Source organism: Myotis yumanensis, unplaced genomic scaffold (genome assembly GCF_028538775.1).
Source record: "Myotis yumanensis isolate MYYU_CA2020_CCGP unplaced genomic scaffold, mMyoYum1.0.hap1 SCAF_13, whole genome shotgun sequence".
NCBI classification, from domain to species: Eukaryota; Metazoa; Chordata; class Mammalia; order Chiroptera; family Vespertilionidae; genus Myotis; species Myotis yumanensis.
The window spans coordinates 15,134,861-15,147,340 of record NW_027223764.1 but is presented as its reverse complement, the minus strand read 5'-3'; the positions used below and the strand labels follow the sequence as shown (position 1 = coordinate 15,147,340).

The following is a 12,480-nucleotide window of genomic DNA, read 5'->3' as shown; positions in this document are numbered from 1 at the left end:
TAATATCAGGAAAGGGGCACTGTAATAAAGATATGTAGCTGGAGTTAAGTGGTCGTTCAGTGAACATGACATGCATGACCCCTCTGAACTCCCAAGATGATAATGTTGAATGAGAGATTCAAGATAAGTGAAGCAGCCATCAATCAGGGCTACGATAGAAGAAGGCATGGGTCTTATAGGAAAATAGTCTGTACAACTGAACTCAAAGAATCCTATGTTGTGGAGTCAGAGAACAATTAAAAATTCACCTGGCCAAGCCCTGGCTGGTGTTGCTCAGTTGGTTGGGTGTCATCCTGTGCACCAGGAGATTGCTGGTTGGATTCCCGGTCAAGGGTACATGCCAGGGTTATGCGCTCGATCCCCAATAGGGGCCCTGCAGGGGGAAGCCAGTTGATGTTACACTCTGACATCAGTGTTTCTCTCTTTCTTCCTCTCCCTTCCTCTCTCTCTCTAGAAATCAATAAATTATCTTTTAAAACAATAACCTGTTTTAAAGAACAGAAGGATCACAGAGAATGAAGGGTGTCAGGAAAAGCTTTCCAGAGGAGATGGTCTTTGGACTGTGTCCTCTGATTAAGTCAGAACAGGCAGTTACTTGATAATTCCAAGAAAGGGAAGGAAACAAGTAATCAGAATTGCTTAAGTCCTTAGCAGCGTTCCTTAAAGAGTTTCTGATGTGGTATTCACAAAGGGCCAGACCTTCCTCTTACCATTGGAGGAAAGATGGCACAGTGCTGCTCAGAACATCTCAGATACTCAGTACTCATCTATAAAAGCCCCTTAAAATGGCATCAGGGAATGGAAATGACCCTAACATCCATTCTGAACAAATAGGAAATTGCTTTTTTTAAGGTATGATCTGAAAGACACACACCTCCCCCTCCCATTTGGGTACACTCGGCACTACTCAATTTATCTGTATCAAAAACTCCAAGGGCTGAATTGATTGTGCAGTAAATTGAACTTCGGGTTCCATTCTGAGTACTTGAAACGTGACACTCCATGCACTAATCTCCCTTGCTTGGGTTGTGGTTTCTATTCTAATACGTTGAAATATTTCTGCAGCCCTGGTGTTGTCTCTGCCTGGGCCAGGAAATGCAGTTTTGATCAAATCTCATAATAATATGGAGAGATGTTGAAGATTACTCCCTATTGATAATCCAAACTGCCAGACAGGGGGATGCGGGGAAGAATTTAATAACCTGAAAAATTGTTGCAGAAGAGTGTGATTTTATTTTCAGCTGTCTCTTTCATGTACTTGTTTCTGACCCAGGGTGAGTTTTGACGAGGGCCACTCCTGGGACAAGTATGGTTTCACTCCGGTTCCTCTCTTTGTCGACGGGGCTCTGGTGGAGGCTGGAGTGGAGACCCAGATCATGACGTGAGTACTTCTTTTGCTTTTGGTCTAAAGCAGCGGTTCTCAACCTGTGGGTCGAGACCCCTTTGGGGGTCGAACGACCCCTTCACAGGGGTTGCCTAAGACCATCGGAAAACATATATATAATTACATATTGTTTTTGTGATTAATCACTATGCTTTAATTATGTTCAATTTGTAACAATGAAAATACATCCTGCATATCAGATATTTACATTATGATTCATAATAGTAGCAAAATTACAGTTATGAAGTAGCAACGAAAATAATTTTATGGTTGGGGGTCACCACGACATGAGGAACTTATTAAAGGGTCAAGGCTATAGGAAGGTTGAGAACCACTGGTCTAAAGGAACCCAGAGGCCTGGGTTCTACTCTAACCCATCAAGGCCATGGTTTTTCCCAGGGAACCCTATACTAAAACATTTCAATCTCTGGGCTGATGTTTCCTTATCTGGAAAATGGAAATGTTTATGCTTGTACATAAATATTTATGATCAACAAACCAGAGAAGAGAAGCTAGGTTACTCATTGAAATGTTAAGATTTCTAGAATTTAAAATAGTATGGTAACAGTTTTCCATTCATCCAAAACCCAAACAAACAGAAATCCTATGTCTTTACATGTGTTTCTCTTTCCAAAACATTCCAGTAAGATACTAGGGACAGGGACAAGAGGAAGCAAAACAGCCAACACACTGAAAACATAGAATATTTTAAGAGAAACTCCTACAGTCTGTCACATTCACACTCGCGCACACTCACACACTCACTCATACACACTCACGCTTACAGTTGTTTTTGTTCCACTTTAATTTGTTGTCAAAATTTGTCTACATTCCTTTACAATGTGAATAGATGGTGGGATATAGATCTTAAAGTTGTAAAAAGCCATGAATTACTTTCTGAATATTAAAGAAAATAATAATGATTTTTTTTCTAAAAGTATATCAAATTTAAATCCCTAAAAAATTGACTGCCTGTGTGTGTTTGTGTGCATGTATGTATGTAGGGGATATGGGAGAATAGTTATGATGATCCTACACCAGCTGATACCACATCCTGAACTCCTATAATAACAAGCAGACTCTATGGCTAAGCTGTCAAATCACTTTACTAAGAGTTAACAATATTGGATGCAAGCTTACCTGTACAAACCATAAACAGTATTTAATGCTTAGAGTCTAAAGCTACATCATTTGATGGATACACAACAATATGTAACATAAGTATGAGTTGAGTTCTAGATATTCTAAGGCAGTGACATAATGTAATTTTTTTTCCTAAAATACAAATGAATCAGTAAATATATAGATATATGTATAGTGGTTATATATGCAAGTGTGCGTGTACAGACATGTATATACATATATCTATATCTATCTCTCTCTATATATATATGTAGAGAGATAGAGAGAGAGAGAGAGAGAACAGAGATAAGAGAGAAGTCCCAAGGATCTGTGGATCTAGGGTCCTAGAAAGATCTTTGTAAAGTTATACTGTAAAAATAAACAAAATCAAAAATAGTGCTACCTACTATATGCCAGATACTGTTTTAGATGAAGAAAAAAGAAAAACTCCTGTCCTCTTGGAGTTTGCATGTTTATACATTAAATAAATATGTTATAAAAATCTCATGTTACCCAGAATACTCTGCCAAGAGATTAGACCTTCTTGTGAATTCCAGGAAGTAGATGGGATATTAGGAAAACCACCATCTTTTTTCAGAAGGATATCTGACCATGAGCTGACACTTCCAAATTATTTCCCATCCTTCACTTAACCACTAGATATATAAAAAAACCCTTCATCTTTTCTAGGACTTTATTTGATATGGACATCCAAGAGTATCAAGCTCTAAATACTGTAAGGCAAGGAACATACATCCAGGAAGGTTGTGCAGCCTGCTTCAATTTAACAAGGTAGATGTAACTGCTCACCATATCCAAATCTAAATTGTCTCAGCATCTTGGGCAGTGAAGATGTACATGGTCCTACAGTCAGGGATTCCCTGTGTCTGTACCAGAGAGACATGCTGGTCTTCCTTTCATTTGGGCTTCTCCTCACCACATAACGTGCTTTTTCCTACATTCTCTTCTAGGAGGCCTATTGAACTCATTGCATGCTCCTCTTGGGCATCACTTTGAACAATATCACATGGATTCTAATTTCTACATGACCTGGCATTCCCTAACAAACTTAAGGCCTCAGTTTAGACTCTGTTCATCCAGTCTTTAATGTTAATAATTTTTCCCTCAGATTCAGATAGAGTTTAACTGGTCATATGGATGTAAGAGAGATTGACCTCAGGGCCAAACCGTTTACTGAAAAGACTAGAGAGCACTTCTATTTCCCTTTCCTCCCACTAAAACTCTATAAGAGTGTGGCCGAGTTTCTGCCCCCACTTCTACCTTGCTTATTGCAATATGTTAAATGCTACTAAGTAGAAAAGGAGCTAGAATAGTGCATAATTTTCTTATAAGACAGGAAAGGATTTGTCCTTTCATGAAATGAAGATGAGTTTGGCAGCAGTCATCTACCCAAGTATAAATAATTCAGGCTCCCTGTTTTTGACTTTTTATTAAATTCAACATTTTTCTAGTGTGAAAATGACACAAGTTTTTCCAGGGCTCTTCACATAGCCAGAGGGTGAGCTCTTAAAGGATTGTCAAGAGGCAATTTCTGCTTCTGTCCTAGATTTGAAAGGATTTTAAAATCAAGTGGCCCACTAGGTAGGGCTGACCAGTGCTGTTTCCTCGTGTAATGACAATGGCAAGAATGGGAGCAGGAGTTCAAAACACTTTTATATATTTCTTAGGAACTACGAGGACAGGGAGACCATTTGGGGACAAAATGCTTAACCTTGCAATTTCACCAAAACCTTATTAATGATGTAGGCTATCCTTCTATATCCTTCCCTTCTCTGCTAATCCTGACTCTGTAGCTTAGCTGTAGTCAAGGAGAAAAAGAAAGGTTTTACTGACCTATCTTGTTAACTTCATTTGGAGGATTTAAATGGTTTTTAAATGATTTTTATGTGTAAACTTGACTGGGCCATGGTGTGCCTAAACATTTGGTCCAAACATTATTCTGGGTGTTTCTGTGAAGGTGGTTTTCGATACGATTGCCATGTAAATGAATAAACTAAGTAAAGCAGATTGCTCTCCCTAATGTGGGTGGGCCTCATCCAATCAGGTGAAGGCTCAACTAGAACAAAATCCTGTTCCTTCATTGAGCAAAAGAGACTTCCTCCTGCCTGGTGCTTTCACACTGGAACATGGTTTTTTCTTGTCTTTGGACTCCAACGGAAACACACGCTCTTCCTGGGTCTCAAGCCTGCCAGCCTGCAGACTGGGACTCCACCACTGTTCTCCTGGGTGGTTAGCTTGCCCACTCACCCTAAAGATCTTGGAACTACACATACACACACACACACACACACACACACACACACACACGCACGCACACATTCTACTAATTCTGTTTCTCTGGAGAACCCTAATACACACTTTATTTATTCAAAAACATTTAATAAGATCCTAATATGTTTTAGGTTCTCTTGAGGGATATAAAAGAGGTAAATACCATTCTCTCTACTTTTATGGACCTCTCAGGCCAATGTGTTGTGGGGAGTGGGGATACTTTAATCATCAAGAAACCCTAGTTATATAACCAGGGAGGGAATAGAGGCAAATGAAGACTTCTCACATACAAAAGGTGACAATGAGTTGGTCTGAAAGTTTCAATAGTAGTTCACCAGTGGAAAACTGACTAAAGGTAATATAAGCTTGAAGAAAGCACACGTTTTTGACAGTTTGTTGAGTACTGTCACCTGGATACCTAACAGGAGGTTTGGCACATAACAGGATGTCAGTAATTATTTTTGGAGAGAATAAATTATTTCAAGGCAAAGGACAGAACACATACAAAGGAAGGAACCATGAAAGATCATGATTGGGTATAAAGAGTTGAGAGTATGAAGGGATTTAGTTTATTTTAAGAATTTAACATGCATCCAGACTGACATTCTCCAAATTGAAAATATGGTAAAAACTTATGGAGTATTTCCACTTCCTTTAGGATAAAATCTAAACTCGTTGAATGGCCTAACCCCATAGCCACACTGGCCCATGTCTAGGATCTCATTTCTGACTTCCATTCCTTGCTCCACTGGTGCCTCCCTGCCCCAGGGCCTTTGCTTGTGGATCTGCATGGAAAGTGCTTGTCCTCCCCACGTGCACAACCAAACTTCTAAATATCTTTCAACTCCAATTTTAATTATCTTTTTTTTTTCTAACACTCCTTCCTTTAACCCACTGGATGAGTTTTGATCCCCATGCTATATGCTTTCCAAGCCCTATAAATGTCTTCCTTGATAACATTTTAGACCAGCTGTGGGCAAACTACGGCCCGTGGGCCTGATCTGGCCCGTTTGAAATGAATAAAACTAAAAAAAAAAAGACCATACCCTTTTATGTAATAATGTTTACTTTGAATTTATATTAGTTCACACAAACACTCCATCCATGCTTTTGTTCCGGCCCTCCGGTCCAGTTTAAGAACCCATTGTGGCCGAGTCAAAAAGTTTGTCCACCCCTGTTTTAGACAATACATATTAGGAAAAATGGCATTGTTTATTTAGTATGGTCCCCCTCCACCTTCATCCACCCTTAATATAGACCCACAAACACACATGCGCATGCATGGATGGCCACACACACACACACACACACACACATATACGCACATGACTTTAAGTCCCCATGAGAAAGAACCTTTGGGTATCTTGTTCTTGGAGTGCCATGTGCTTATTAGTTTTGTGCTAGCACTGAGGATTTAACAGTGTATATGTATTGAATGAATAAATGAATGAATGAGTGAACGATGAATTAACCGGTGCAAGGTATGGTCCTTAATGATTTTACCAGTGTTTTGATTGTGGTGGCTTCTCTGGCCCATGGCTTTCGCATTTTAGGATGTTGCCTATAGATTTCTAGAGATCCTGAAGGGCTGTGGTCAGAATCCAGTAGTTGCAAGTTATGGGGACTGGAGGCTGGGTAGCCATCTGAGAGGTCTGTGTCTGTGTGCAGAGGTGTGTGTAGGGGGTGAGAAAGCAGCAAGGTGGTATGGCATGTGGGCACAAAGGGTGGCCAGAGAATGAGGACCCTCCTGGGAATGATTTCTGATTTCCTTCAGCTTCCAGTCCGCCCGAAGGCCCCTGATCAGGGGTATGAAAACTAACTGCAGCTCGGCAGGGGAATCTGTGGGGGAGAAACAGTTCCCAGCTTGCAGGCTTGGGGTTTGCTTACTTTCATTGCTCCTTTTCTTGCTGTCTTTTCAAATGTTATTATTTCAACATTTCCCTGGTAACCTTGACAGGAACCATCTAGTCTAGCCTAATTCACAGTGAAATGTGACCGTTCTTATTACTTACTGTGGAGGACAGGGCTGGTTGATTGACAAGCCAGAGGGCCTATTGCCATTGTAAGCAGCCACCCTCCAGCTGATGAGATGCCTGTCGCTATTAGAGCCCTGAGCTTCTTGGGTCCACTACCTCTTGGAAGGTTTGCCCCCAGATTAGCACTTGCAGGAAAGCTTGTGTTGCTGGGCTCACATGTGGAATCAGATGGGGAAACAGATTTCCTGCATGCTCAAAGCTACATTTGAAATTCTTTCTTTCTTTTTTAAAAATATATTTTATTGATATTTACAGAGAGGAAGGGAGAAGGATAGAGAGTTAGAAATATCGATGAGAGAGAAACATCAATCAGCTGCCTCTTGCACACTCCTTACTGGGTAAGTGCCCAAAACCAAGGTACATGCCCTTGATCGGAATCAAACCTGGGACCCTTGAGTCCACAGGCCGACGCTTTATCCACTGAGCCAAACCAGTCAGGGCTGAAATTCTTTCTTGATTTGAAATGTTTGAAGCAGCTGGCTGTGATTTAACTGATCTTTCACAGAGGCCAGCGGCAATGTAGCCGCCTCCCAGAGAACAAGAAATCCCCCAAAGGAGAGGCACAGCTTTGCTGGAAGGAAGGGCAGAGACCCTACTTCCCAGGAGCGAGCAGCAGCTCACTTGTGTCTGCGCAGCACCTGCCTTTGGCCAGATGTCTGGTTGGGCACTTTCTAAAGTTGATTTCACTGAAATCTCCCAACAACCTGCCATGTGGGTGAGATGATCGTCATCGGGCTAATGAGAACACCAAGGCCCGGAGAAGTTAGTGCTCAGCTGGCATACTCTGTGAGAGGCACACTTAGAGCAAGGGATGTGAATTTCAAGCTTCGGGCTCAGAGCTGAAATTTAAGGAAAGGTACTAGAATTCTCCAAGGTGTCTTCAGTCCCTTAAGGGCCACGTGTGTGGGGAGAGGGGCAGGCTGTTAGTACTCACTAAGTACTGATGAGTGTTCATGGTGCTGCTAGACACCACGTCACAGCAACCCATACAAACCAACGTTTGGAGAGAGATGACAAATGTGAAAGAATGATAGGACAATTAAATGGCCCAAATTGAAGATAGTTGTCATTGGATATCTAAGAAGTGATTGAAGACAGAGCAGTACAAAGACTTCTTGGCTCTGTGGGGAGGAAGGAGAGAAGGGAATTCTAGGAGGGGGAACATGGTCAGCAAATGTGAGCAGCGGGATGCTGCCTGGTGTGCACAGGGGAGAGTGTGATGTAGGAAGCACTAGGGATGCTTTCAGCAGACTGTCTAGGGCTGATTGCTTTGCTAACTCCCTGAATAAATCCGCTCTCACTGGCTTATATCTCTGATCCATTGTTCCGCCAGCAGAACTAGCCAAAGTGAAGGAGGGGAGAGAACCTTTTGCCTAGGAAATTTTGCAAACCCCAAAGCTGCAGAGGTTTAAAGGGAAAAAGAAACAGCAAAAACCTTCTTTCCACCTAAGAACCCATGGCCACATGCTTAGCAGGGAACGTGCTTTTGAAGGCAGGCTCAGCACAATGTGAAGCCCCAGCCTGGAGCTTAAATGCATTGTTTAGCCTCCAGTAACTGCATTCAATAAAGTCATTGGAAATGAACCAGTGCTGCTTCCATTGATCTGTTTTCCCATTCTCTGTTGTTTTCTGGAAGAGCCTGACTTGCCTTTGCCCAAAGTCAGTGATTCGAGAAATCGGTAAATCCAGTGGAACTCCCAAGTCGTTACCTCTCGGGTTGGCTGCTGGATTCCCATCCCTCGGGGTGTCATCAGACTTGCCATCCACTTAGAGGCCCACTGTCATTGGTGCCAAGGAACACAGAAGCCGGCTGTGTGCCTGCATAGGGGCTTTTGGATGACACTGGGAAGTACTGCAGGTTGGCAGTAACCTGGGGGAAGAGGCTTATTTTGACCAATGGGTTGCTGAGTGGGGATAGAGCGGTGGCTTAGGACATGGGTTTTGGAGGTTGATGCTTCAGGAAAAGCGTTCAGATTGCCACTTAGCTGTGCATGTGACCTGAGGTGCTTTACTTACCCTCTGTCTGAACTCATGTTTCCTCACCTGGGTGTGGGAATTAAGATCCATAGTCTCCGTCCAGGGATAGTAGACATGTTTGTAGCCTCCGTAGTCTGATGATTAAGAAATGGGCTTACAGCTCTTTTAACTTTTCTTACCACAGGGTCTTTGTAGCACCTCCCGACTCTTGCAATGTAGTGTGAGAGCTGCAATAGGCTATACATAATGAGTGGGCATCAACTTGTAGACGCTGAAATTTAAATTACTCACCATTTTCACATGTCATGAAATATTGTTTGCTTCCTCCCATCCTCCATCCACCCCGCATTTAAAATGCAAAAACCATTGTTCGCTTTTAGGCCATTCAAAACAGGTAGCAGACAGATTTGTCCCATGGGCTGTAATTTGCAGACGCTGAACAACAGTGCACCTGGAGCTTCATCCATTGTGAACATGTTACAAATATCATTGAAATTTTTGACAGTTTCTACAAACTTCCCCTACCCATAAACTACTTCTCCAGTTGCACCCTCTTATGAAGTATTGGAAAGACAGATCATTTGGAATGGCTTAAAAGTGTTCTCATATCTGATGCAGAGCCCATAGACAAGTGTCACCACCTCTTTCAGGAAGCCCTCCACTATTCGTCCAGCTCCTCCTCATTTACTTTTATTGAATTCTTACCTTATGCCTCAGGGTTTGGCTCACAGCTATATTTAATTTGCTTTGCCTTTTTTTTTTAATATTGAGGCAAACTTTGCAAAGTCAGAAACATCTGCCAACATTGAGCACAAATGCCCATCATCCACCAGCCTGATAGAGCTGCATGGTAGCTGCCCACTTGCGATCGGATGTGGTGTTTCTTGCCCCATCTCTTACCCGATGTGCATGCATCTGCCCCGTTGCTTCAGCTCACTCACTGTCCATTTAAGTTGTCCTCTTGGCTCCTGTAAGATTTTGAATGTTTGATGCTTAATATAAATTCTACATCCACACTTTTCTACCTGTATTGCATTTCTTAAAGTTCTTGAAGGTTTTAAAAATACAGTTAAGTACAAAGAATAATGTCACAAGCACCTTTGTACCAACTACCTGGAATGAATAAATATTAGCACGCTGTCACTTGGGCTTCAGATTTTTAGGAGAAATGAGCAGGGCATCCCAGGTAGAGGTGGTCCTCTAGGTACAGCCCATGTTCAGACCTTTTATCCTTACATCCAACATAAATCAATGGGTGCCATGAATTCGATGTATATTCTTCTATTATATGCATGGATACATTTCATGCATATCTATTTATTCATAGAAATATACGTAACATTGCTTTGAGTGTTTTATAAATGTATAATTTAGCTAAATGCTATCATTCTCCTGCATGCTTCTGCCACTCCATACTAGTATTACTGATCTTGGTGTATATCCATCTGGTCCAGATATTTTCAATGCCACATGGAATTCTGTCATGATACGAATATGCACAATTTATTCCCCATTCTCCTACCAATGGTTTTGCATTATTACAAACAGTATTGTTCTATCTTTGTACAAGAACCTCCAGGGATATAAGTTCTCTGAGCTACATACCTACAAGTGAAATTGCTGGACCATGGTGAATTGGATTGTCACCTTTCTTTTGGAGTTTCCTAATTGTTTTGCATATTGGTCATCTTTGCAGTTTGAGCGTGAGGTCTGTTTTAGTCTGTAAGGATTCACGAAGTGCAACTGTCTTAATCCCTCATCCCCCACAGCACTGAATGTGAGGCTGTGCATAACGGGTGCTCAGCAGACACATGCTGAGTGAGTGATGCTGTTGGACTGGACTGCAACTATTTAAGGGAAAGGGATGCATTTTACGCAGAACATTTATCTGATGTGTTTAGCTCTCGGTTCGGGATTTGACACCAAGTAGGAGACTGAGCAATTTAATGACATAAGAAAACCAGGTGTCCCTCTTGTGGCTCCTCTCTCACAGCTCTTTTAATTAATTTCCTCCTCTCCAAAATGCCACCCCGAATATCCATTTCGCCCTCTTGTTTCTATCTCTTAGGGTCTCCTTCATCACCCAACTCATCTCTCACAGGTTCACAGACCACAGTTTCTAACCTTCTGTTATTGAAGCTTTCAAACCCGTTCCCAGAGCTTATGAAGTTTGGAGAAAAGAATCGAAGTTGTTTGGGCATAAGACGATTTATTTAATTTTTAAAAGTCAGCTTTCTTTCTCTTGCCTGTTCCGTTCCAACGCGTTTCAGTCCCCTCTCCTCTTCTCCGATGCCTTTTCCTCCCTGCCTCATTCCACCATCTCACCGATCATCGTATCATGTAACTAACACAGGCTCTGCTTGCCGGATTCCTTGCTATTGATCCCCTGCCTCTTTCTGTTAAGGTCTAGCTCATGTCTCACTTTCGCTCAATGCAGTTCCCCTCTAGCTGCTGACCTCCTTTACCACTAAGCCCATCTGCACCCTAATGGGAAAACAATGGGACGACATGCATGCACACCAGTAGCCCGGAATGTGGCCTGGATTTCTGGAGACCTGCAGCTGCTGGCCGCTGACGGCTAACCTTTGAATTAACATCTGTCCTCAGCAGCTTCTCCCGTGGGAGCAGAAAAGAGGGCTTATGGAAGGAAGAGGCAAGAGGAGGCGTGGGAAGCCTTTCTGAGAGAACGGGACTTTCAAAGGAATGTTTTAAAAAGGACTCGGGGGTCCACCTGTTTCAAGTTCCTCCTCTCAAAAACATTATTCTATCTTTATTCAACAGTATGTATTGAGTGTCCGCTACAAGGTGGGCACGATACTCAGTGTTCTAGGAGCTGGACTCCAGCACAAACAAGATCTCTGCTGATGGGATGTTTATGTTATAAAGCCTCTTCCTCACCTTATAGAAGGAATATCAGTTTTGTATGCGGCTCATTTCAGTTCTAGTGCGCATGGCATCTGTTCTACAATCCAATTCTGAGGCTTTTTTAAAATGTATTTTTATTGATTTAAGAGAGGAAGGGAGAGGGAGAGAGAGATAGAAACATCAGTGATGAGAGAGAATCATTAATGGGCTGCCTTCTGCATGCCCCCTACTGGGGATCAAGCCTGCAACCCAGCATATGCCCTTGACCGAAATCGAACCCAGGACCCTTCAGTCCACAGACTGACTCTCTGTCCACTGAGCCAAACAGGGAAGACACTACCATAAACCTCAGGGTTTCTCTAAGTTCCAAAGATTCGAACCCCGGCTGTAGCTTCAGATAGTTGCTTGCCTTGTTTGAGAAAGAACAGTACTTTCAATGAATGGAAGGGAATATCACAGAATATTATAAGTGGTTACCTCCAGGGGGTTTTCAATTTTCTCATGTATAGATTTTTAAAGTTTTCAAAATTTTTGTAATGAGAATGCATTTTTTATAATGAGAAAAGAGAAACCATTTATCAAAATGTACACATGAAAAAAAAAGTATCACCCAGTTAATGAAATAGAGGGGCTGCATCCCAGAGGGTGATTGGGTGGGTCACACTTACACACTTTTGAGGTTGTCACCTAAAGGAAAGGAGAGTCTTGCCTACCCACCATCCCTTCCAGTGCTACCTAATGTTCCCAGTGAATTCATACTAAATCACTGCACATAAACAGGCTGCTGGAACCCAATCCAAGACA

General features: G+C 42.1%; 1 protein-coding gene across 2 annotated transcripts in view; it reads left to right on the top strand.

Moving 5' to 3' along the window:
* Nucleotides 1–12,480, top strand: part of SORCS3 (sortilin related VPS10 domain containing receptor 3) — a 518,681-nt gene that overhangs the window by 447,948 nt on the left and 58,253 nt on the right. For both annotated transcript variants that reach the window (XM_070432330.1, XM_070432331.1), the window contains exon 14: nucleotides 1,274–1,381. In XM_070432330.1, coding sequence (XP_070288431.1) covers nucleotides 1,274–1,381 — 108 coding nt within the window. The remainder of the gene's footprint in view (nucleotides 1–1,273; nucleotides 1,382–12,480) is intronic.